At 35.1% G+C, this 27,861-nt stretch overlaps 1 protein-coding gene across 1 annotated transcript in view; it reads right to left on the minus strand.

Annotated features, from left to right (window-relative positions):
* The window catches only part of CFAP54 (cilia and flagella associated protein 54), a 103,479-nt gene that overhangs the window by 70,667 nt on the left and 4,951 nt on the right, over positions 1-27,861 (minus strand). The window contains exons 2-21 of the mRNA XM_066550110.1: positions 27,344-27,449; positions 23,715-23,861; positions 21,509-21,680; positions 19,402-19,460; positions 17,946-18,089; positions 17,404-17,517; positions 17,208-17,306; positions 16,482-16,680; positions 15,713-15,787; positions 14,715-14,827; positions 14,429-14,600; positions 13,698-13,783; positions 11,690-11,824; positions 10,557-10,683; positions 8,749-8,801; positions 7,671-7,799; positions 6,063-6,210; positions 5,189-5,266; positions 4,986-5,107; positions 1,566-1,739 (exon numbers count right to left, since the gene is read on the minus strand). Coding sequence (XP_066406207.1) covers positions 1,566-1,739; positions 4,986-5,107; positions 5,189-5,266; positions 6,063-6,210; positions 7,671-7,799; positions 8,749-8,801; positions 10,557-10,683; positions 11,690-11,824; positions 13,698-13,783; positions 14,429-14,600; positions 14,715-14,827; positions 15,713-15,787; positions 16,482-16,680; positions 17,208-17,306; positions 17,404-17,517; positions 17,946-18,089; positions 19,402-19,460; positions 21,509-21,680; positions 23,715-23,861; positions 27,344-27,449 — 2,452 coding nt within the window. The remainder of the gene's footprint in view (positions 1-1,565; positions 1,740-4,985; positions 5,108-5,188; positions 5,267-6,062; positions 6,211-7,670; positions 7,800-8,748; positions 8,802-10,556; positions 10,684-11,689; positions 11,825-13,697; positions 13,784-14,428; positions 14,601-14,714; positions 14,828-15,712; positions 15,788-16,481; positions 16,681-17,207; positions 17,307-17,403; positions 17,518-17,945; positions 18,090-19,401; positions 19,461-21,508; positions 21,681-23,714; positions 23,862-27,343; positions 27,450-27,861) is intronic.

The raw sequence follows: 27,861 nt of genomic DNA on the forward strand, positions 1-27,861 counted from the left end.
GCCTTACAGAAGTCTAAATGATGACATTTGTTGGTGTTTCCCTATTGACTGTTTTTCACAAGGTGTTATTGACATGGAAGAGACTATTTTCAGCAAATGAGCCTTATGATCTGAAAATCTCACAGGTATTTTGACTCCTAGTACAGAAACTATGTATGTCGAATTAAATCTGAGGCACACATTTATCCTAAGAAACCAAATATTAAGCATTCAGTTAATAACTTCTACATTAAAAAAATACCTTTCCTGTCTGGTCAACAACTCTGTGTTAACTTTAGAAAAAAAAAGTCTTCTAGACTACCAGGGCTCAAATTACAAGAATAATAATCACACTTCGCCATCTAGTGGCCCAAGATGCTGCATTCACCCTCCTGTATCAAAAAACATTACGTTGGAACACACACTAAAACAAATGAACTACCAAAATTTAAGTTTGGGTTTTTAAAATTTTATTTTAGATTCAGTAAGGACAGAAATTATAAACTTTTCCCGATTTAAACTGTTTGAAATTTACTGATACAACTGCAATAAAACTGCAGGTTATGAAAAAACTGTTTACAGAAATATTCTTACCACTATTATTAAGATTTGAGCTTCTACTGGGTATATACACATCATTATTTTTAAGAAGCTTGCAAAATCACTATGAAAATTTTTCTCTCAAGAAAACTGCAGCTAGTAAATTTTTCATACTTCAGCCTGTTTGAATCCCTTCTGGACAAGGGAAGGAGAGAGAATAAGGTGATTTAGAATAGTCAGAAGGGATTTACTAAGGGCAAATCAGGGCTGACCACCATGACTGGCCTCTGTGATAAAACTACTTGATTAGCAAAGGAAGGGAGAGAAGTAGATGCCATTTGCTTTTCACAGTAGTGCATGGTAGGAGAAGGAAAAACAAAAGATCTAAATTGAAGCAAGGGAGACTCCAACTGTACATAAGGAAAAAGTTTTCTATGAACATGTTGCCCTTTTGGAATACACTTTCCAGAGAAGCTGTCTCCATTCTTGGAAGTTTTGAGAACTGATGGCACAAAGCTCTGAGCAAAGTGTTTTAGTTTCACAGTCAACCCTTCTTTGTGCAGAAGGTTGAACAAGAGACCTCTCCTAATATCCCCTATGATCCACATAGTCCTGTGACAGCACATGTTCGACAGAAAGTGGATTATTTCCAGCTGAACTGAGTCACTTCAACACTTCATTAACAGAGATTTTTGCATCACATGATGCAACAGTCTTGTCTCTCTTCAGAGGGTAACTAGGAGTATGTCAACCCCTAAGCAAGAAAATTTGCTTTTGATAAGTGGAATAAGTAAGTATTAGACAACAGAAGCACCAAGGGACATAATGCACGAGATTAAGAAAGTGTCATGCAAATGTGAAGATCAAAACAGTGAGTCACAGAGGAAAACTGACTCACAGAGGAAAAAAAAAAGGGATACTTAAGTCAGAATAACATAATCCTCTCAGGAACAAAGAAAAATGTGTTGGTATAGCACTGTTGAAACAACTTTTTCTCTTGTGTATGATTTAGCTATTTCTTATGCAGTCATCATGAAAAAGATTACCTGAATATCTGAATCAAACGGGGCTGGTTTAAATGTCATGGAGCAATGTGATCTAGAAAGTAACAGAGGAGGAGGAGGAGTCCTGCTTTTTTTCTTGCTGCTCATAGATTCTTTGAGACTGCGATACAATGCATTTTGTTCAGCTTCAACTTGCTCAATTAAAGTTAGTGCTTCCTATGATTGAAATGAAAACAAAAGAGGAAACAATTAGAAAATAACAAATCAGACAGATTTAAATTTTATACATTGTTTTCAAATTGTCATAGAAAATTTCACTGTTATGTAGAAAACTTGCAGTAGCTTTTCATATTATCCTACATCCTAAATGAGGATGAATGGTACTTTGTGTATGCTTATATATGCAGATTAATTTCATAATTAGAGAATTCTATGAAAAAAGCATATCCAATTTTGGAAGAACCGATAGGAAAAAAGTTTGTGATCACATATAATGTTGATAAGCAATTAGTACCAGCCAGTGGTTAACTCCAACAAGAAACAAAAAAGATATCAACTCCTATTTAGGAGAGAGCTGGAAACCTAATCTGTGGAATTTCTAGAGGAGCTGTAGAAGCAGTTGGAATGAATTTTTTGTACTTTAGAAACAGAGGGAAAAAATAAAGTCTACAAATAAAGAAAAAGGAATGTGGGTCCAGAAAAAGTAGGGCTAAGCCATTTTTCCCTTGGTTAACTGTAGACTGCTGAAAGCTGACTGACAGTCAGGTGTCAAAGATGTGGGGACATCCTGAATACAGTGATTATGTGGCCATTTGGTTGGAGATCAAGGCTACACTTATTTCTTACTTGACCGAATAGCAAATTGTTAGGTTTCTTCACCTTGATGTCACTGCCAGTTCAAGAGAAACTTAACTTGGCAATCTAATATTAAGAACTTAGTACTTCTGTATCTTTACTTGTGGCAGCTGTTCAGTGCATATCAAAGCCAAAAAGGCCAAGTCACAAAGATGAACAACGATTACATTTTGTGTAGAGACAAGAAAGGACATATTTCTACAACTAGAAATTTTTTTTACACCTTTTAGTGCCCTGCACTGGACCAAGGACTTACGTTGAGCTGAGTCTGAAAGGTAAAATGAAAAAAAAATTCCAAGTTACTGGTAATTCAGTGACACTGCTATAATCTTGCAGCTTAACAGTTCCTTGTTTCTGTCCTAACAATGTAGAAGCCTATACCATAGTGGGTCAGATCACAGACTGAGTAAGCCTGAAATCTCATGTCCAAAAATTCTGAAAAGATTTCAGGTTTATGGTGAAATGAGTGAAACAGGGAACTCAGATTTCATAGAGCCTTTTGCACAGCTAATAATTTTCACAGTCCTACCACTCCACCTCATTCTCTCACCCTTTAGATTAGAGTTGCATCCACCCTAGTGAGACACTACAGGAAGGATCTAAGATAAAGAACAAGATACAGAGTGACTCTTCCCATCACACAGGATTCACACAACCATTCAACTTTTGCAATCAGCAGTTTGAAGCTTCATTGCGTCCTTAAAAACTATACTTCTCCATGGTAAGCAGTCCTATGACATATTTTTTAATTGAAAGTATCATGGACTCATTCTAGTCTGAGCATATATTTCTGATTAGTGCAAGGGTGAAAATGCTCCCAGCTTGAATAAAGATGGTGTTGTGACTGAGAGGGGTGCTGCATGACCTGTACTTCAGTAATTGTAGAACTTGGAAGATAATAAATGTGGCAGTGTTGCAAGATGAGCAAGAATAATCTTGCAGTTGAGGAAGCCAAATGTCACCATAAAAACCCCAAATGCTTGACCTGTGATCAAATACATTTTATCCCTGACTTTGTCACAGACTTGCACCATGATACTAACTTCGTCACATAAATTCAATATTCCAACTGGCCAATGAGAACTACCAGTGTATCCAATTCTGTAAAAAACTGGATTTCCAACTAGACATATAGGACAGGAAAAAAGAATTAAACAGCTGTGAAAGAAATAACAAAAATGCCAAGCAGCTCATTAAGCAGTTTGATGCAATTGAGTAAACACATATGACTCAGAAGCTTCCATATCTACTCAGTTGTTTACTGCATGAGAAATGGTTATTTGTATGCTTCTCAAAATAAAATAAACTGCTTCCTATTTTGCTACATAACAAAAACAGATTTGTAGCATATTGTGCTGATTACAGGAGAAAAGACCAGAAGATGCAATTCTATATAAAACTCTACAATACAAAAAAGCAAAAGCATGAAAATAAAAGTATGGATTTGCTGCTTATTATGTGTTCACCATCCACCTCAAGCAGGAAAATTAATTGAGCATATAATTAAATATCTCATCATAAAACAAATATCTGAAGAGATCATGCTAAGTTTGTACAGACAAAATGAATTCTTATATTTTCTTCCAACTGTATGCAGATATATTTTTTTATCTACATCTTTCTTGGTGAAAAGTGCACAGAAGCAAAAGGTAGTGAAGGTCAGTGTAAGAGCTTGGTAAATGTTTGGGATAACCAGATATTTCTTGGGAAATGCTTGTAAGTCTTCACTGGTGGCTACAGTTACAATTTGCATACCATATCACTACATCTGATATTATTTTCATAAATAACACATATTTTACAAATATATGAGAGATATTTTTAATGTATGCATTTTCTGATCCAGTTTTTGCATTCTTCTGATGTAATAAATGTATGTATTACTTATCATGCTTCCAAATTTGTGGCACTTAAAAGAAAAACAACTTCTAGTAACCTTGTTTAAAATACTCTTTTATATTTTATATAGTGAAACTTGCAGGTTCTGTTATCTGTTGAACAGGCTATAAAGAAATTTCAAGCCTTGTTGATGAGCAGGTAATTTTCATGGACAGATGCTGGCACAAATGTCAATGGAAATACTCTCATGTATTTCAAGAGAGTGAAATGAACCGAGGAAGATGCTGCTTTTAGTTCCAATAGATTCCAAAATCCCAAATTCTAAACTGTTTTTTCAGAAAGAATAAAATAAAGTCCATGTCATCACCAGCTAAAGTATTCCAAGACTTGGAGATCTGGGAAAAAGAACAGTATCAAAGGTTACAGTAAGGAAACCTGAATGACATTTTGGCAACGTCTAGGTTTGTAACTGCAAAGTCCAGGAGATACATTACAGAAGAAAAGATCTTATCTACTCTCAGGTTTCCTGGAATTTGCATGTATGCACAAAATTTGGGGATGTGCTCTTTTCTTGTTTTAAGGTCACTTTATTCTTTGAAACTCCTCAGGAAAAAGACTGACAATAGAAGTTAAAAACACACAATGACTCTCAAGGTCCGTCCATTTTTCTTGTTTTTATAAGAAGTGGTATTATGTGTCTTACTTACACAGAACATTAAAAACTCTGCTAATGGTAAAGAAGTTCTATCATAACCTTTTTCTTATTACCTCCAGTAGCTGCCTTTGGGAAGCAGTAGTTAAGTCTTCAGGAAACTTCTGTGCAGCCTTTTGCATCAAAAAGATTGCTCTGGATAGCTTATTCCTTTTAATTTTTTTCATTATAAGTTCCTCTAGAAAACAGATATTTTAAGACATTTATAAAACCGTGGCAATAATTTATTATACTTCTAAAATCTTAAGTAATGTCTTACCTGATAAATATTGGAAATCTTCAATATTCTTCTCCTGAGATTTACTAGACTTAGGACTTCTGTGAACAACTTGAGCACCTGTGTGGGAAGGAAATACTGAGTTATTTTGATAGTGCTATTGCAAAAAATTGAGTGAGATGTTAATATGGAGTCTTACAGCAATGCTCTGCTCCATCTCACATTCTCACTGTGCAAGTAGAATTTCTTGCACAGATCAAGCCACTAAAAATATTCCACCCTCCTGCCTAACATCTTTAGTAGTTATATTAACACCACAGAAAAATAGAGGTTTGTTTGATCACAAGGAGAAGGGCACAGTGTAGCTCTACAGTTTCAAACTAATACTAGGTCTTAATTTAAAAAAAACCAAAACAACACTAAGAATGAAAGAACAAACCGAGTTTTTTTCAGAAGCCATTTAGCAAGAGTGGAGTATCTGCTGACATACAGAGACAACTTCACAGGAGTAGAAGTTCAAATTACAAATAGAACTGAATAAAATATTCAAGTCATTCTCTAGAGAGAAAATTAGCATGACAGAAAAATATCTGCAGAACATTTTTCTTTACGGGCACTGTAAAATTTAATATTATAACTAAAATACAACAACCTACTGTCTAGCAATGAAATCTATTAGTTGCAGCAAAGTTTAACTCCCATTGGTTGAGTAGAAGTTGTAGACTAGTATAATGTAAATCTAAATTCTGCAAATTTAATACATTATTTCTGTCTATATGTAGCATACAAACTACCCAAACAACATCAGCTCCTCTCCAGAAAGCAGATACTCCTTTATTTCTTAGTACTACAGAATATATTAGCTAAAAATATTCTAATCAAGTTATGAAGATTATTTAACTTTACTGAAGCCTACCTTGTGTAATTTTAAGAAGTTTCACAGCTACTCGATGTTGGGCCTGAATGAGCTCCAAGTGTAAATCTGTCACAAAACCATTATCTGTTCCTGTTTTATCATCACCACATCCCAAAACAGAACTCAAATTCTGATCATTTGAGCCCACCTAATAAATAGGAAGTAGCAATTAAGCAAATACAAACTTTCACTACTTAGCTTACTACATTTTTCTTCATACTGATATTATTTCAATAAACTGACAAACGCTGAAATTTGTCATATTTGTATAATATGCAGTCAATCAAGAAAGCATGGAAAGGAGAGTAACTAGCGAGAGAGAGAGCACAGAAAATGGACAAAGAGAACTAGACAAAATCTGAGAATCAGTAGTAAACTGGATCAATAATAAAGACAAAAGTGTAAAACTTGAGGAGGGATAGAATTTAAGTGAATAGTGCAGAAGGCAATCTCACCCCTGAGGAGTTGCAGCTATACTAATCACCAGAGATTAGGAACAGGCCTGCCTTTAATAGGCCATAGCTGTGTCCAATAATGATCAGTGCTATAAAAGAGTGGGTTAGCTGAGTGAGGAGAGAGTTGGAGTTTGTTGTCTGAGAAGGAGTCAGTGCTGCAAGGAGCTGCCTAGGAGAACTCACTGAGACGGTATGGGACTTTTGCAATAAGATAACAACAAAAACTTTTACTGTTTTACTAATCCATAGAACAAATATCATATTGAATGAAAATACTTAGAAGATCTGGGCTCACATCAAGAACAAAAATATATTTTAATGATAAACAGTTGCAAGCAATAAATATGAAAAGGATTTCTGATCTTATTAAGAAATCAATTTATTATCATTATTTCAAAAGAAAATTATGAAGAAAGCCTAAAGGAGTTCATAGTTTATTATTGAAAGAGAAAAGTGCCCTTTGAACTTGTCCTGGCTTTGGCTTAGGCAGAGTTAAGTTTTCTTTATAGTAGTTGGTATGGAGCAGTGGTTTGGAAATAGCACTGGAAATAGTGTTGATAGCATCAGGGATGTCCTCATTACTGATGAGCAGTGCTCACACAGCACCAAGGCTGTGACAGCACTGCTTCTCACACCACCCCACCAGAGAGGAGGCTGAGGAGGCACAACCAGGGCAGTGATCCTGCTGATCAAAGGGATGTTCTAGCCCCTACAACAGCACAGGCAGCACATGAACCTCAGGGAAGGAGGATGGGGCAGAAGTTCGAGTGATAGCATTTGTCTTCCTAGGCACCCAAGCTACAGGTGATGGGGACTCCTGGAGCTGGCTCAACTCCTGCCTGCCTGTGGGAAGTGGTGAATTAATTCCTTGTCTTGCTTTCTCCATTAAACTGGCCTTATTTCAACCCATGAGTTTTCTGGCTTTTACTTTTTCCCCAGGACACTGTGAGGGGCTCAGGTGCCAGCTGGGGTTAAACCACAACAATAATACACAGATATATTTTTTCTATTCTCTTCTTACATGGGCCAGGAAGATGAGGTACATTTGATAGTGCTAAGATTTCTAAGTATGAAGAAAATATGAGGGTTTTGCCATCAAAATACAATATATTACTGACAGATTTTGTGCAGTGTAGCTTTCTGTAAACTTTACCTTTGTACAGCAGCTGTCAAATATTGACTTTCCATCTGGTAAAATGGTCATTAACCGAGATGTGTTCATGTCATTCATTGCTTTTTCAAGAACTTCATAAGCAATTTGTAATTGTTCTGTAGGCGTTTTCTGAAATGAAAACCCATATAAACACACTTCCTTAGATAACATTAAAAACTATAATATAGATTACGAAAGTAATGTGTTTTTCTTTTTAGCTGTTGAAGTTTAAAACTGTCAGACAATCTTTACACAGGTACTCTCTCCCCATACTTTCATGTACTAATATTAATATTTTAAATTTCAAGTGGGACTGATTTCCCTTCAGCTCAAAAAAAAAAAATTATGCAGAATTAGCTTATAGCAGAGTGAAACTGAACTTAACAAATTAATTTGAAATAATAGCAGTTGCAGTTTTTCAATAGTCCATTCAACACTACTAAGAAAACAGTTTTTTCAAGAAACACCACCTTTAAGTAGACTGTCACTGAACTAAACACTGTCCATGTGTGTAAGTATTAAGACATATGACTGACAACACTCCTGAATCCTCAGGCAAACACATCATTTGTCCTTAATATGCTTTAGTGAGTCATTTAATTGGAAAATTCTGCGAAGCGCTGAACAAAGCAAGGACACTCAGGATGTTTCATCTATTCCACGTGATCCTTACAAAAAGAGGGAAGCAAAAACACAACCCAAAATATTTTCCTAAATTAAGCAATGACTAAAATTTCTACTACCTTAATGAAATCTGTCATTAAACCATTTAAGGCTGGTACTACAGACTGGCATTAAAAAAGGTATGCAGTGGAAATCACTGTGCTTGTGCTGTAAAAAAAACTTTCAAATACAACCCCTTCCAAAAAAAGGATTGATAAAAAAGACTCAGGGAAAATTTTCTGATTTCATTTAATTTGAAAAAAATATCTTTGCTTTTTTTCCTCTGCACTAGTAGGATTGCATGAAATATTTCATCTTTGTAAAACTTAATACAAAATCATATGAGAAGCTTCAAGCAGAAGTATTCTTATTCTATTCAAAATCAATATATCAATGAAGATAATTTCAACATTACCATCAGTATTTCAGGCATGTCACAGGTCTCATCTTGTGAAAGAGAAGTACTTCCTCCTTTTTTATAGGAAGAAAAGCAGAAGTGAAAATCAAATAAATCCAGAAAATTTTAGTACCATTTGATCAGCTCTACTTCTAATTTCAGAGTCTGGCAATAATTCTGTTCTTCAGTGCTTGAATGTGAGAGGTAATAATATTGTTTCTTGAGGAGCTTTCCAGGGCTTAGGCACAAAGCAATGTATGTACAGTTACACTAATACAGGATATTATTAGCTAATAATGTTGTCTTTTAAAGGCACCATATAGTTCATAGCCACATCCAAGCTAATGAAACTAGAATTCGTTCTGTAATTCCTCCTATTTTTTGTAGCATTCATATCAATTCTCAATTTTGAAACCAATTCAAACCTAGTATTATCTAATTCACAGTTAATTTCACTTATAGAATAATTTTTAAGAATACTAGGTTATATTATTATGATAAATGCTATTTCATTTTAATATTTCTTGAAGCAGTATTATCAGCTTTTAAAAGTTTGCTTTGATTGTTTAAATTACTTTCACTTATGAAGAATGCATCCAAACCTATGTTTCCCTCTTCAAAATAAGAGAAAACAATTTTTTGGTTCTTAATTAAACCCTCTAATTTAATTTCTTTGCTAAAGTAAGTTTTTGGTGTGTTTTCAGAGGAACAACCTTCTAGTCACTCCTTGTGCCACTTTTGTGCTTGTTTTTGCTTGTTCACTGTCTCTTCCTCATAAAAAAAGAAAATTTGTATTCGCTCAGTATTCATTTAGTGAATAGGTTCTTTTCCACACAAGCATGTGCTTGACTGTCAGCCTGTTTTGACCAATGGCTCCTACCTATTCAGCTTTTTTTTCCCCCAAAAAGACATATTTAAACTGAATGGATGCTACAATGAGGTTCTCATATAGTCTTCATGAGAACCTTATAATTTTCATAACACCACTAAAACCAATACTTACGCTATCTTAATAACAAATAGTAGTTTCCCAAGATTTTTTTTCTGAAAGTGCAAAGCTAATATAATTTCTTTCTGTTTCTAGATATGGTCTAATAAGATCCTTAACATTTACTCTCTAGTTACTGTAAGACATTTATGAGAGTTATGATTCATATTCCAAAATAGACAATAGAGAGCTTTTAATGTATGTCTAAATAGTCATATTTTACAGCATTAGTCAGGTTTTGGAAGGAAATTTGTTTAGTGTGATTGTGATAGCATATCCCAATAATGTCAGCCAAATCCAACTTCAAAAACAATTAAATTACTAAACAAAAATCAAGTATATGTAGAGAAGAAAACCCAACTGATGATCCAATAAATGCAAAAGCTTCAGTATGACCTCAATATTGTCCTCATTTGTTTGGCCTGCAACTAATCAACCAGCATTTGAAGGCTCCAACTGAGCCCCAGCACGTACTGCCTTTTGCCTTGCCCATATTCAGAGAAAACAGCAGCTACTCTGAAGGGGCAAAGAGACATGTAGAAGACCTGTGAGGAGAGTGAGTTATAAGAGATGTAATTCAAAACAGGGTTACTTCAGTAGAACTGGAAATGTAAGGAAAGAAATCATACATCCTTGGAAAAACAGGTTTCATTAGCTCCAATAATGGGTGAAATTATGTGCTAAAAATGCTGTTCTTCTACTCTCAACAATCTCTTTACAATATTTTTGAATGTGTATGTTAGTCAGTTTTCAGCTCAGAAAAGTTCCAATCTTTAAAGTCATTCTTGAAAGAAAACTAATTTTTTCTTGAAAGCTTTACCTTTGTCTTTAGATTCACTTGTAGAATCAGCTACGTTTTCCAGTATTGCAGCTAGACATAAAGTTATCTCTGCAAACATTACATTAGTGTCCGCTATGTTGCTCTTCTCAATTATTTCATTCATTATCCAGAGTATATGAACCCACTAAAAATAAGGAAATGGGGCAAAAAAAAAAATCAATACAGAGAAAAATCAAATTTTTGGATGACCTTTATGTATTACAGAGGTAGACAGGATTTTGCACTCAAAATTGTCTAAAAATATTACAAGCATGCAGACAACTCCTTTCCTGGATCTGGCTTCTTTTTTTTAAATGTCACCAGACTAAGATGCTGAATTTATACTGCTCCATAGCCCCTGTTCCTTCAGACACCAGACTTTTTTATTTTAGAACATTATTATTCCTTTTGGAATGTTTTATGAATGTTCTACAGCCATAACTTTTATACCTCGCTGTAAGTAAGCCTTCCAGAAGATTTGACTGCATGCCTCTCATTTATCTCCATATCTTCTCACTTAATCTCAGAATAAAAGAGACCCAAACACTACTGTTTGTACATACAGAGGAAAATAACCTTCTGGAGAGCCTCCAAACAATTTCACTATATAGGGTCACAAAATTAACTCCTCCAGAAACTGCTTGGTTAGCACCAACTGGCAGCCGAGAGAGCCCATTTCAACCAAGAGCCTCTCACCCACAGGACAAATTCAAGGTAAGGCTGTGACTCTATCCCATGGGCTGAATACTATTCTACTATTGACTCCCATCTCCCTTGTCTTAAGTTGTAAGGTTTTTGCCACTTTGTTTAACTGATCTAGGCAACTTTCTTGAAATACATTGATATTTTCTGTCATAGCATCTCAAATTCTTCTTCTTACATCCTGCCCACATGTTTTTACAAATTTAGCTTCTTACCACTGTGGCCCACTGGCAGACAGCAGGTTACTGCAAGAAGACTAAGAGAGTATTTTGGTACTGGCATATGTGAGCACAGTGTGTTCAAAGTGTATACGCAATTCATATTTTTAAGAAGATTTATCTGCACTTTACCATAAGAAAAGGTACTTAGACTGGATGCCAGTATTTCACTGCCTTGACTATAACAGACTGCATTCACATTAAGAGAAATACATTACAATGAAGGAGTACTTGGTGAGCTTGGTGTTTGTGGATATATTCTAAGCAGTGACTTCCACTCTTTTGGATTTGCTGAAGTTCTGTTTTACACTTCTGCCACAAACACATTACTACATCAACAAGTATTTCTTTGCCAGGATGGACATTCTGGAAAGAAAAAGCAATATAATTGTGGCAATGGGTAGGCATATAAATACACAAATAAGCCAGTAGACAAACAGTCTCAACATTTTTCAACATAGTAAATAAAATATGTCATTTTTTTATAAGAGATGACAAAATTTTGAAAGCTTTAAAAATAATTTCTGGTAGATCACCCAAGCTTTTTTTCTCACAACAATACAAACTGGGTTTAGAGGTTTAGGGAGGTTTTTTTGTTGTTTTTTTTATTGACAAGGAAATCAGTGAGATGAAAATTACATGAGAGAGCAAATTAACTATAATGCTGAAATCAATAGATTCTGGAGGAACTTCATTTTTATTAAATATTTAAATGTTTGTGGAAGAAAATATAAATTAATAGTTTCATTTTGCTTGACAGACCATGGGCTCTTGGTGCATTTGAGATGATAAAGCAGTGAAAAACAAACAACTAGAAAAAAATTTGGACTGAAATATCTAACAAGTGAGAGAAATGTTAAACCCTATCTGCATCTTACAAAGAGAATAACTAACAAATTCAAAACTCTAGTTAGTTAACCTCCTAATTAACACATTTTAAAAGACAATAGAGCCATCTATATGTTAAACACATTCTGAACAGTAAGGATCAGTACACATCTTTATCACCAGTTACAGCAGAGTTGAACTAGTATTTCAGGTGCAGTAAAACCTGATATATCCACACTACTATCTTCCCATATATGTTTGAGCATTAGATTTATGGGGTATTGATAATGAAACTGGGAGGAGAAAAAAAGGGAAAAAAAATAAATCAAAATTATTTTTGCTACTGGTTGGGTGGCAGCAAGCTGCTAGATTGCCTCAGCTATATATCATGTAACTTCACCACCAGTGAATGCTCTGTTAATCAGGGGTGAATTTGTTTTTCTTCTCTGGACAGATCAAGAAGATTTGCAGGAAAGGGCACAAGAACCAGTAGAGTTTAAATCCAGGTGACTACTTCCATACAGAGGTCACATTAAAAACTGACAAATCATGCTATCTAAAGGTATCTGTGGGGTACCTCACAGGCAAGATACTTTCACTAAATATACTACACCAAAACTAAAAATGTGTGTGCTCCAGTTACATTCAAATTGTGGCAATATTCAAATTATATCTAAAATAAATTTTGAAGTTAAGATATATGCTATGTTATCAGAACAGGTTTTTTCTAAGAAAAAATTGTAATTAGCCTTTTGGATCAGAAACTATTTTAATGTAAGTGCTAGTAGTGGTGACATTGCACTATAATTTCTTCCCTTCTCAGCAGAAGATTAAGGGGAAATCTCAGTTTGAGCAAGTAAAAGTGGTTACTCAGGGAATAAATAATCAGATACATAATGGGATTATTTCTACAGTGGAGACTTCAGCACAGAGTCCCGCTCTCATTGGTTTCGTTGTTGCTGCTGCTTGTTTCAGTTTTTTGCAGTGCGAATTTACCTTAAATTGAAGACAGAGCTGTTAAAAAGGCATTATCATTTCTTAGGGGAGCTGCCCCTGTTTCTATAAATATTGCAGAAGTTTTTCCACAGCTGAGCGTATTTGCCCACCTAAATCTAACATACATAAATTTGATCTCTGTTTGATCAGCTGAAACATGGAATGAGCCCTATGGTCTTCCAAATAGATTTAATATCTAATAAGCTATTTTAAAGTAACCAATTACAAAGGATTTTTAAAAAATGAAACCTGTTTTTAAAATCACAAACTGATAACATTCATAAGTACATTTTTTTACTTTTTATATTCATGAATTTTGTTAGTCATGCAACTGATTCCTTTGACCTTCAATTATAGGCATTCATCACAGATTAAGTGATACACTGAGAAGAAATGTCACAAATCCTGTTATTACCTGCTCAAATGTGGAGACATAGGAAAACGTTGTTGTTGCCAAAATCATAAGATCACGAAAAGGATCTCCAGGCTTTAAGGATTCCTCTACATTCAGCATTTATTAAAAAAAGGGCGGGAAAAGGAAAGGCAAGACATTACATCTAATTTAAAGCCTAAGTTTGAAAGTATTTCAGTCAATTCATTTCCTAATATAAGCTAGCAGATAATATGGTCTAAGAAACAGTAAATTCAGAGGGGGGACAGATAATTCCAAGTTTATTCACTTCTGTGAAAAATGAGCATTTCCATTTCTAGGAAACAGAAAGTTTTGAAGACATATTCAGGTTTTTGATTTTCATAGAATTAAACTGCAATTGCTCTAACAAGTTTTTCTTGCTTCTATGTAAAGAAATTTTGCATAAATTGCAAAATTTTGCATAAAAAATGCTCAAAGACCTGTTTCACTTTTCCCCTGAAAACTTGTCTGAAAACATTCAATCATTTTGCATCTTTGCTTATAACTTGGCACATGTTTAACATATATCATGCATTTCCCACTAAAGGGAAATAGTATAAAGTCATATTTTGACAAATAAGAACTGGAAAAAATATGAGGCATTTTCTCAATTACTACTTTTTGTCATAGACTACTGCATGAACCATATTACATAGCTTTATAAATAATTTACAAAACTTCTTGCTGCAAAAATATTTGAAATTCAAACACAACTATAACTGAACAACACTCACTTCTAATTGTCTGTGTCTTTTCAGAACCCCGACGTGTGCTGCCTTCTTTGCTCTTACCGCCATCAGTAATAGAAAAACTACGTTCAAATCTTCCTGGGAGTACTATAGGTTGCATGAGTGTAAGAAGTTTGAGTTCTAGTTCAGCTTTCTTCCATGTTGGGTCATCTTGAGCCTAATTGAGATTAAAAAAAACATAGAAATTGGTCTTTAAAATATGTATTTTGAATATTCCTTACCCTCATAGGAAAAGACTAAATAAATAACATCGCAATCACATTCAGATTACCTGGAGAAAATTATCAACAAATTCAAACGCAGAATAAAACACATTCCACTCTTCATAGCTGAAAGCTAATTTTACAAATTTCACAGCAGCATCTCCAGACACCCCTTCTTCTCCTGCAGTGATGACAAAAATATTTTCTCTATTTTATGTATATGTATTCAGAAGTTCATTAAAAGTTTAATTTCAATTATTTTCATTATTTGGGTATTGATAAATATAAAGATAAACCTTCACACATTTTTGAATAGTCAGCATAGTCTTGAAGGATGTTTTAGTAACTTTACAAGAATCAATAGCTTTATCTTTTCACAGTAATGTCTATGCTTACAGGCTGCTTTAATGATGGATGTGCAACCACAGAATCATAAAGGTTTGAAAAAACTTCCAAGATCATCAAATCCAAACTTTTAACAAATACCACCATTGCCACTTAACCATATCACAGTGTCCTGTTACATTCAAAAGAGGCTCTACAATTATTGATATTAACATACCTGTGTAGAGAACACCAAGGATCTAACCCTTGCTGTTGCAGGAAGAGCTTATCACCCTGTAAAGACTCTTATTATCCAAAATTTGGTTTAAAATTTGCATAGAAACACATACAGTTTCTTTCAAGACAGTTTCTCATTACTGCATCAGAAAATGTTCATATACACACAGGGAGCCTATTTTCTCACTTTTCAAGTTTATTCAGACCAGTAAGGCAGAAACTAGACTTCCTGGTCCTTGGAACTCTCAGCAAGTGTTTTAGCTAATATATTCAGCAGTGTTCTGTAGTCATAACAATATGCCACCGTCACTGTCATGAGTTGGAAGGGAACTACAAGCTTGATCACCAAAATCCAGCTCCTGGCCCTGCACAGAACCACTCCAAGAGGACACCATTTTGCAGACACTTTATGTATAGAAATGTTACTAACATGAAAATTAATTCTGCCCACGTAGTATTTATATCATTGGGTTAAAAATTCCTTTGAAATTCCAATCTAGCTTACCTGCTAGCATCAACTGCAGAAGACTAGATGATGGATTAATTATACCAAAGTGATTGGTGCCACTGCTCTCTCCACCTTCAACATAGACAACTTATTAAGTCAATTTATAATCTATTAGACTTGTTATGTTCTAATTAGCCAGTAATCATACCAAGAAAAATATCATTCTGAAGTGTACTTAGTCTCAATATTTCCTTTTACTGACAAAATACCTCTATACCCAGGACTATATGCAGCTCAGAGCCCAGCAAACAAAAGTGTGGAAGGAACCATCAAGTCCAGTGTTTTTCTCAAGTTTTTACACCTAACTTTGAATGGAACTTTTTAAATTAATAGACTACATCAAACACCTTGGTATTTTGACCCTGCCTGGCTGCCCGACCCCCATCCAGCTGCTCTCAGGCTGTGCAGGAAGCGCTCAGCAGTAGTGAAAGCACTGTTGTGTTAACAACACTGTTTTAGCCATAAATATATGACACAGTAAAGCCTGTAAAGGCCGCTATAAAGTGAACTCCAGTTTACTTAGAAAATAAATGCATAAACTGCTGCAGATTTTTACTAGTTATAATAGACCATGGAGATCAACCCAGATATTTATTTTCAATTATGTGAAGATAAGAAAAACTACCTACTCTTACAGGTGCTACTGCTATAAATCAAATATATACTTTCAGGCACATTCTTTTTTTTTTTTCAAAATAGAAAAATACCAAAATAAAATGGAGGTCCAGGCTCCTCAACAACTGTTTTTGCTTCTTTAAGCTGTTACCTGAGAGGATTTCTAGGCCTGCAGAAAAAAGCTCAGAAGTGACCTCAGGAATTTGCACTTCATCAGGAACAGGAGGATGAGGGGGCAATAGATTCCTGTTAGGATCAGACAATGCTTCCAGGATGGCAAGGAACTGAGCTGCAGCACCATCAAACATTGCCACCAGCAGCCGCTCGGTAGTGGTGCGAGGCCATGACACCTAAGTAAGAAAAGGTAATTTAAACCTTATGGTATCTAAACCTACTTGCAATAAAGCAAGATTTTTTTGAAAACATTTCTCCATCAGTGCATGTTCAAAATAGAAAATTACATACTGTAAAATATATTGCTGTTTTTAATGTCATGCTTCAAAGGCATTGCAAAGCCTCATGCTAAGCAGGTACAGCACTTAGGTAGACTAATCATTTCACAGCAACCAAACACACTGCTGCATGGTATTTTACTTCAAAAATAGTACAATAGAAATTATGAGGGAGCGTATTAAGGCTATGTAGCTTAGATCCATGCAGATCTCTCCTGATAATTTTCTAAAGTAATAATTAGTACATCTTCCCTACTTCCAAGCTTGTTCTGAGTTTTATTAATAAATTCTGTTACTCATGAAATGGAAAATATAAGACTTTCTGCTTGTGTATAGCACCATGTGTATTTAGAAGAATTATATCATGGTTTCATCACATGACTAGAGTAAAGGAAGAGAAGGATTATATGAAATGTCAGACTTACGTTTACTGCTTTTCTCGGGTTAACTCTTGACTCCCGTCGAAAGCCGTTCGACTTTTTTCTGGATTCATATACTGCTCTCTTGAAAATCATTACTGACATCTGACACAAAGAAAAAAGTAAGTCATCATCTGTTACATGTTCTGTTCATAGAGATCATAACTACTCTACCTTTTCATAATGACTTGCAGGACGGTACCTTTAGAGTGGCCTCTCTAAAAATCTTTTCTGTCTCTGTATGTTCCAGAGAAGAACTGATATCTTCTAATTGCTTCAGTTCGTCAATCTTAATCAAACCACGGCGAGCAAATATCTGTCCAAAGAATTTAAATATATATATACACTCTGTGTTCATGTATGTTGATATCTAATTTTAGAATAATATCATTTCTGAATTTATGCAACTGCAAAGAGCTGCAATGAAAGTCAGGTCCTGAACAACTGAAAAGGAAAACAAAACCTTTGCAAAATACCTTTTGTACATATACATGGAGCCTGTACATATACTGGGACCTGGCCAGTGTTTAATGCTAGAAGTTTGTAACTGTGAGTATACAGAAAGTGCTATTGCATTTGAGTTGATTATGCATTTATATGGGGAAACTCATCTCCAATTTGCAGTAAAATTTTGGAATATGGACAGAATTCTAAAAACATATGATCTGATAATAAGTAGAAATATTTAAATAAATATTTCCCATTTGATTGCATCTGAAATGCTCATAAGGTAAATCAGGATACCTCTCCATGAATGCCGGCTTGACAATCAAAATAACACTGAGAAACTGCCGTATATAGGGTGGCTCTCCACGTCAAATAATGCACAGATAAGAGTGGAATGGATGACTCCATACATATACTGGCCCACAGTAAGTATTCCAGGACCTGTATTGAAGAGATCTAATTTCAAAATGAATGCATTTTAACCCACATAAATATACTTTCTATTACTAAAGGACAGATACAAAGACTTATCCTCACCTGGTAGGACAAACTGAAAGGGGGGGGGAAATAACTAGAAATTGTATTAATTTTTAACATATTTTATTGACTAAAAAACATTCCCCTGCAATTTATTGGATCTTTTCATCTTAAACTGTCGTAAAGCACTGTTTTAGCCTCCAAACTACCTTACCCACTCCAGTTCACTATAGTCTTGCCACCAGACAAGGATCCCCCCCCTTGTCTCTCATCTGCTCTTATCTTGAGAGTTAGCCCTCCCTTTTCTGGCAGTTCTAGTGACTATTTTTCAACAGGATCAGCAAGCTTATCTGGGATGCAATGGAGTCTGTCTTTTGCAGTGAAAAAGCTGTGATTAGATTAATTTATACCCATAGAACTCTTGGTTCCTAACTTGCAGGGCAACATAGTCATTGCAATAGTCTAATTTTAATCATTAGTCCTTCTCGATTGAATGAAGAGTATCTGTATCTTCCTCTTACCATCTTCTTTGGGTCAGCTTTTCCCTGAAGTACATAAAATGTGCACAACCTTTGTCTTAAATTAAGCCAATATACAAATTTTCTTTCAGTCTGAATTTCAAAAATCAGAAACACCCACAATCAATTCCTCTGTTTTCTGTAGCCGAAACCTGAGTATGCTAAAGGAGGTGCTAAATCACTTCTGTTTTTAATAGATGCTCAAAGACAAAACATCTTTCTTGCTCATTGAAAGATTAATAAAACAACACATAAGAAAATCTAGTGTATTAAGGCTGATTCAAATTCTGCTCAAGTTTTAGGAGAAAAGAGTAAAGCTAAGACAAACAAAAACTACATTGAGGAAAAAAAAAGATGTGGGGGAAAGGTCAGGTTATTTTTATCAAGTATTCACAACTAAAAGCCACCAGGTGTCAGCACATTTCCACATTTTAAGAAGCAAAAGACCAATTCTTGAACATATATAGATGTCCAAAACAAAGCACTTGGAATCCTCTGAAACAAACTAACAAATGGCATCTCAATGTCCAGCAGGACATTACGCTGGGCCCCACTGCACAGCTGAGGAAGGAGCAGACTCATGAGAGTTAAGAAATCAACCACTTTGAAACACAGACATCTTATTTCCTTGCGACAAATGTACTGCTATTGGCAATGCTAGTGAAATTAAAAAGTCAAGGTACACTGTTATGCAAAACACAGGTGTGTTTTCTAAACTTCTGCAAACTTTAAAACGCTTTCTATTTATTTTGCTGTACCTTAGCAGAATGACCCATCACCATCAAATGTCTGCATATGGTGTAAATATGGATAGTACCTGCAAAAATAAATTCAAATAAACAAACAGGTAAGTTCTATAATTCCACATGAAATTTGTTATGCTAAGCAACTCAATCTTTTTCTTATTATCTAGGTTGTTACTTCCAGAGAAGAACAATTTAATGATTTTTCTTTAAATGAATGAAAAACTAATGATTTTTCTGTACTTCTAATTTAGAGAAGATGAAACCATTCAATTCTTCTGCAACATTAGTTTCAAAAATACCACACAGTGAAGCAGTGTAATCATGAGAGTTCATGAGAATGAAATCTTAAAAATTTACCTAATCCATTTTTTACTCAGTAACTGCTAGAGAGACAAATCTTACTTTCATCTCCAAATGCCAAGCTCTTTAAAACAGAATACTACCTCTCCTCACAGACCTCACCTTCCATGACTCCTTTAGTCCATCTGTCCTGGCAGACACCACCAATATTACATTAAGTATGACAAGTGACACGAAGACAATTGAAAGCAAGTAGAGTTTCCAAGAGCATCAAAATGACTTAGAAATAAAAACCTGTCAAAAATGTACTTGACTCAAGCAACATCATAAAATTTTCAAAAATCAGTCTTAGAAGTATAAAAGACACTGCAATTCTGGGAGACAAAAAAAAAGCCTATTCTTCTGTTTGTATGAATGTTCAGAAAGGGCCACCTGTGGCAGCAGGAGGCATCACAATGTCAACTGTCATAGCTAGAAGGGTGTTATTATCTCCATAAGCTCAAATGGAGCAAGTATTAGGAAGATTTCTTTTATCAGTCAAATATGTAATGAGGCACAAAATCTATTATCTGAAATTGCAGAAAAATGCTCAGGAACTAGGGAAAATCTGAGTTAGTGCCTCCTTCTAATTAGAGCAGATTATTGGCTAGGATTGGTACAGAGACCTGTACCACACATAGGCACTGGGATGTAAGAACGGTAGGGGAGTATACTTTAATATCAGTTCTTCTCCCATAGAAACATGCAATCAAAACACACACCTCAAAAGTAGGGACTGAGGGCAACAGCAGTCCCAGTAAAACAAAAGGTAAGAATTTTGACCAATCACAGCTCAGAGAAAGTGCATTTTTCAAAATTAAAGAACATATTATCTTCACAATTTATATTGCAACAATTGACCATAGCAGGTCAGTTGGTCAGAGCACAGTGTTAACAATGCCAAGGTTGTGAGTTCAGTGCCTGTATGGGCCATTCACTCAAGAGCTGGACTTGATGATCCTCATATAGCCCTTCTGATTCAGAATATGCTGTGATTCTGTGAAATTCATACTAGTCTGCTTATTTTTGATTAAATAACATTGCCTTTCAAAGCAAAAATAGACTGTTGTTGTTCCTGAAAGTAAAATCTTGATAAATCATTCTCTGTGTATCTAGTTTGCAAAGTTCCGTTATTTTTGCAATTTTTCCCTAATACAAGCATTTACAAGCAGCACCCTGAAATCTTATACATACATCAAAATCCTTAAGTGCCATATGGTATTTTAGAATGGTTTTATTATCAACTCTTCCTTTCAAAGTACTTTCAGAAATACAAAGATGTAATGGCAGACAATAATTTTCTACTTAGATCTGCAATCCCCTTTTCAAAAAAAAAAAAAAACCAACAAAACCCAATAACAAACAAGCAGAAAAACCTCAAAACCAAAACCAACAAAAAACCAACCAGAAACCAAAAGAAACAAGACAAAATGAACCCATCAAAACAGACATTTTATTGATAGAGAAATCTTGAGCATTTTTTGCTAATCAGGATGGACTCCAAAAATGTCCTTACTTTTGATTTTATTTGTACTCTTAAGCACAATTCTGACGAAAAAGTTGATGCTTTTACAGCAGTCCACCTGAAAATGTACACTGTGGAAATCTTAATTTTAAAATCCCTTATATTAGAAAAACAAAAAATTACCCAAAAAACCCTACTGTGATTGAAGACTAACTAGAGATTTATTCATGACCCTTCAGTTGACCTTAAAGAGTATAAAATTTTCCCTTCACAGCTTTGCTTAGCAAAGAAATGTAAATGGAAAGCCTGAGGTACCATTGTAGATAAGCCAACACAAATCCTCCTGAGGCAGAGCCACTTGCATAGTGAGTCGTAATGAGGTCAAGGCATTGAGACAAGTCTGCAGGGACTCTCCATTCTGAAGATTTCTGTCTCTGCTGCAAACCATCTGATAAATGCAAACATTTCTTGCTTGCAAAACATGGAACTAAAACACATAGAAATATATATAAAGTTAATTAATATAAGCATATGTCGGTTCACAGCAGCAAAGTACAACAAAATGATGAGTAAGAAAAGACTACGCATAACAGCAAAAAAAAAATCAGCATGACCTTGAACTGAGCATTAGAATGTGGAGAAAGTGCTAAACCTTCAGAGTTGCTGTACCATGAATCTGAGTCAGTTTCCACTGTGTCACAGGATGAAAATGCACCTAGTGCACTAGGAGTGCTGGAAGGGGTGTAGGGAGAATGAGGCATTAAATTGCTACTCAAAGAATCTGGCTTTGACTCTTGGCTTCTCTGTAGAAGTCTTCCATAAACTAAGGCAAGTTTTACCTTTTCTACACCTCTCTATCTATATCACCACTATCTTATTTCTCACTCTCATCTGTTACTTTTCTCTTTCACAGATGGATTTTTCCTTCTCTTCCTTGTATTACCTAAAATAATGTGACCTCACTGGTGCCTGGACTCCAGCACCAGCTGAACAAACAACGTGAAAAAATGGGCTAAGTGAGACATGACCAGTCAGTACCTATTATTCTCTCAAAAGCCTCCTAACCTGGTAACATTTGAAATTATATTATTTTGTTGCAGTTGATTCACTGAAGCTGGAAGTTTCTAGCCCTGAAATGCCATTTCTTAGTGTTATATTAAAAAAAAAAAAGCTAGCTGCAAGAACATGGCAAAAAATTACATTTAAAGCCTTAGGATGTAATAATTTGACACATTATCATTTTCCACTTCCAATTGTAGGGATAACTGCCAAACTAAATTTCATATCTGAAAATTTAAGGATATCTCAGTCTGCAAAGGCTAAGTTACAGAACAGGCATTTTAGTATAGAGTTGCCATAACATTTACCAGTAGGACTGGTTCAAAGTCTAGGCAGACATACAGAAAACAGAGGAGAGCATCTCTGGAACTTCAAATTTATTTACAAAACATTTTTAAAAATGTATTAACATAGTCTTTGATCATATTCTTTCTAGGAAGCTGAACCACATTTTAAAAAGAAAAATAATAATACAAAGGATCTCTTCTATCATGATATCTGCTTCTAGCTTTTAAGCAAACTGTCTGCTTTCTTCTCGTCACTAAACACCTATTTACACTCTGACTCAAGGATATGAATTTGATTAGCTCAATACACAGGAGCTGCCAACCATTTCTGTTCATTGTTCTTGATCACAGAGTAACTTGCATTAGTTAATTCAAAAATACCCACTATGTACAAAAGTAGAGCTTCTCAGCAAAGAACTGCTTAAAGTAAAATAAACATGTTTTTAGCATTCCCCCTATATCCACTGAAACACTTTCTCCCCCAAATTACAAAAGGTATACCACAAGTCCCTACCCTGATAAACAATTAACACAAAAGGATTCCAACACATTCTTAAGGTCACTCAGCTTCCTAGAGCTTAAAGCACTTGGAAATTATTCAGCATTCTGCCCTTTTTGTTCACAGTGAGCAAATAAGCTATAAAAACATAACACTGCTGTTCTAAGTGTCATGACCTCTTACTACAAGTAGTATTTTGCACACTCATGGTACAAAATACAGGAGAATGTTTTAATTGTCTTGCATCCTGCTGGTTCTTAGATCATACAATACAGAAATTTCCAAAATTGCAGGATATTTTTCAAATTTTGCCCACATCCTGATTCTGGCAGTGGATAACAGCAACTACTTCAGAGCAAAAACTGCTGTAAGCAGGTACAGAACAACACCTTCAGAGAAAACTTCTGTTTTAACACTAAGTTGATGATGGTTGGCTTCTGCCACAAAAGCATTAAGCACTTATATCCTCCTAAAAATCTACACCAACTTTAACAAGATGTTTATATCTTACATATGATCATTAAATCTCAATGCAATTCATATCAACAAACTATTAAAGATTAGTTAATGTTTATATATAATTAATATGAAGTACATTTGTGGAACATAAAATGGGCTCCTTACTTTGAATCTGTGACTGTCTTTGACCAGAAAAATATTAAAAACCACAACCTACCATAAGTGCTGCATTTTTGTCTCTGACGCCATTTGGAAAAAAGGCAGATTTAAAGCGCTGCACATCATCCATGACATCATCAAGGTTTACAGAAACAAACTGCTGAAGGTATCTTTCATAACACTGATGAAGTGCCAGCTTATATTCCTGAAAAAAAAATATATTTTTTATAGTTTGTGTATTGCATTTCTATTTCTATAAAACATGTGGGGTTTTTATTATCCTTATGAAAAAAGTACCAATGTGAAAGAGCAACAGGAAGTAAAGCACTACAGTTTCATACAAATATCCAGCATGTAGCGTGAACACTCAACATATGAAAGGTTGAAATACTTAAAAGAATGGCTTGTGCTTCGCAAGTTTTGGTGAGTTTTGTTTACTCTAATCATAAATACGACATATCCGAGAACAATTATAAAGCAGGGTCCTGGGCTAATGTAATAAACTTAAAGAGTTGCTAGAATACTCTACAGTTTTACAACAGTAATGACAATGATACCACACTTCAGGGAAAAAGCATTTCATACTGTAGAACTTTATAAGCAATATATAGATATAATCACTTTTCTCTTCCTTGTTTCCATGTTGTCTAAACCTTTTTTTTTTTCTTTAAATAAAACAAATAGAAAGAGTAAGATGAATTTTAAAAGATTGAAACAAGTGAAAACTGGAATTTACATATGGCCAAGAAATCAGCATAATTAGACCAGAAATTGGCACTGGGTCTTTAAGAACTGTTAGCAAAGAGGATGTCGAGCTTTATGTCTCATTCCAAACAGAGCTCCCCAGCAGCATGTCGAACCACTCTAAAATCATGCTGACTCTATGGTTCAGCACTGACTCAGATCTGGAAGTGACACTCACTGAATCATCACCACCACTTCCTTCAGCAAGATTACATTCAGGTGTCTCTACCAATTTCACTAAGTCCAGTGTTCACACTAAATAAATTATTGAGGAAAAAATAACTAACTGCTGGTAAAAATGATCCTTTAATATTTAATCACACAAATTTCTTATTTCCTTGCATACCCTTCCTTTTTCAATATAAATTCCTTCCACCACAGTAACACCTTAAATTTTTAATCATCTGAGGAGTCCAACTCACATGGCCATATTGTCCTATTTGCTGTGTGAAAGCAGCAGCCATTCATAGAAACTTTGACTTTCCGGGGACTGCTACGGGCAGTCAGTCACTTGTGTAATCTAATACGTGCATTCAGGCTGTGATAATAACACTTAGAATCCAAAGCCATGGATCAGAATACCATTAAGATAGTTATTGACACACAACAAAAAAGTAAATTCTCCCTTAACCAGTTTAAAATACGTGTGTATGACCAAAGACAGCAGGTAGATACAGGCAGAATGGGAGGCAGGGAAAAAATGAGTCAGTACCGATCACATGATGACTACTAGACTAAATAATTTCCAGATCTATGACTTAATGAATTTAGGTGTGTCCAAAAAACACATAGCAGATGTATTATAGGAAGGAATCTAAAGGCATTAGAAAAATACAGCAGGAGGACAGAAAGCTAAGTGGGTGCCTACCCACTGACTATTCATATGCAATAATTATTTTCTAAGGACTACATATCATTATGTATTATATCATGTGCAGGTTAAAATTTAAAATATTCAACACCAGCCTTCAACTAGGAGTCAAGAGGGGTGCTTATGAAATAGGCTTTACCCCACCTATCAAAGACCTTGGTTTTACACCACATTCATCCTTCCTGTAATGCATTTGAAATTTGCAACATCCATCCCCTGTTGTTTCTATTTACTTCTTTTCAGGGAAAAAAATCAAATGAAAACTACGTTTTCATTCTAAAATTACATTAAAGAAATGCACTTAAAAGTGTGAGTTCCAAAAATAGTTGAAAGTATTAACTGGCCAGCAAAATAACTTCAACAACATCAGTAACTTCACTCTAGAAAATTTCACATTACTCTAGAAGATTGAAGTCGCAAGCAGAAGTCTTTACGCAGAAACATGGATTATTTTCAGGCAATCTATGGTCAAGTCATTAAGCACCTTGAATATAAGAACAAACTATATTGGAGTGCTGCTTTGAGAAGGCAATGCAGAGTACAGAGAGCAGCATTTGATACTTTTGAAATACCCTACTGAGTACTCTGTGAGAGCAACAGTTCCCAAGCACTAAAAGCTTCATGTAATGTTTCAAGCAATTCCTAGGGTCCAAAACCTATGAGAACCTCAGGAATATACAAACATGAAGAAAACATGAACAGGATTGTCTAGGCAATGCTATTAACAATGGCTGCTGTTCAAGCTTCCTTAAGAATTTCTTTATGTCTAAACCTACACCATGACCCTGCACCTTTAATTGTAATGGCTTTGCAGTTATGAACTCTTCTATACTCCTTCTTCTGCCTCCCAGTGAGTGCTGCTGAAACTCAGCTTCAGCTGGCTGTTTCTTACTCAGGAGCAGGCCACTTTTGTGGAATTCTTCAAAGCACATGCAATGAAGGATATAGAAGACTTCATAACATCTGCATGATACTCCTGCCTTTGCCGTGGCCTGTGGAAAAGCTCACCAGGGAGCCTCAAATAAACATTCTCCACTAACAGCACAAAGAGCATCTCTCCTTGCTGCATTCCATAAGCAAAGGACAGAAGAGTGAAAGAACAGTTTCACTGGATATGTGCCTCAAAAAGATGGCCCCTCAAACAACCTTGATACATTTCCAGTTATGCCCTCTTCTTTTTTATTTTTTTTTTTACTCCCACTATGTTAAAAAATTAAGTAGAAGGTACAGAACTGGCTTTTTAACTATACATCTCTGAGCTGCTTCTGAGTGTTGTTTAGTAACTACCCTTGAAAGCCCCAGATTTTATGGCGTGACCTTCTGACACAAATACCACTGAACTTGTAAATGGCTCACCCTTGGACTTTTTCCACAGGAAACACAAAGGACAAATAGTATATAAAAATATCCTATATTGAGTCATATCAACACTTACTAGCCTGGCATCCCATCTCCAACAGTAGTCAGTAACATATGACTCAGTAAAAGCGTAAATAGAGGTATCGTATGGTGAAACCTCTCAAATACTCTGTCTCAAACAATCTAGCTCCTGAATCCCTTTTAGTTGTGATCTACCCTTTTTGAGGAGACCAGAAATACACACATAATTCAAGATACAACATCACTGATACATACAGTTGTACAATGTGTAATTGCACTCTGGTTCTTGTTCTCTGTTCCTCTCCTGACAATTCTTTTTATTCATGTTTGGTTAACTGAACATTGAGCTGAGTCAGTGGAACTGCTCTGTCACTGTCAATTTGTACTTTAACAGCATTAAAGGTACAGTCAGATATTGTACGCTACCATGCTGAAACATCAAACAAAAAAAGAAAGATTTTGGGGCATTTGAAAAGGCATAGAAAATACAGATATAGAAAATATATTAAAAATCAGAGCAGTTTTACAATAAAAAGCAAGAAATACAAACAACCGTCACTGTAATTATTTTGTAAAAGTTTTTGCTACTTTCTAAATAGCTTTCAGTAAAATATGATTAAAAATTCAAGTAGCATAGAAAGATAATGAAACAAAGGCTATGATTGAACCTTTTCTGATTTCAAATTACTTACTTTGATCTGAGCAAGGGTATCACCAACTTTCACAAGTCTTTCATTGTAATACCACTCTGGTAGCCGTGGCTTATATTTGATCCAAATGTTAAACAAAGTATTTGCTCTAAAAAAAAAAAAAAAAAGATATAGGAGAAAAGGTCTCAGATTAAACTGGCAGGAAACCTGTCATAACAAGTAAACAAATCCAGAAAGCTTCAAATTTTGAAAACTCCTTTCTTCCAAATCTATTTGAACTTCTACATATTTCAAAACAAGTGATCATTAAAACCAAATTTAACAGGCAGACAAGGACATTTCTGGGTTTCATTTCTGTCACCAGTTTTTATCATGCATTTTAAATAGGATGAATTTTCTCCCACGTAAATTCTTACTAAAATGTCCTAGTAATAATCCCGTTGTGTTGTTCAAGCACAGTTGCAAGCAGAAAATCTGTCCCACCTTTCAGCTAGTATTTGAGAAGTTCTCTTGGAAGAAATAATTTGATAGCTTAGACTCAATGAATTACAGTTTGCAGT

The sequence above is a fragment of the Molothrus aeneus genome, chromosome 5 (assembly GCF_037042795.1).
Source record: "Molothrus aeneus isolate 106 chromosome 5, BPBGC_Maene_1.0, whole genome shotgun sequence".
Taxonomy (NCBI): domain Eukaryota; kingdom Metazoa; phylum Chordata; class Aves; order Passeriformes; family Icteridae; genus Molothrus; species Molothrus aeneus.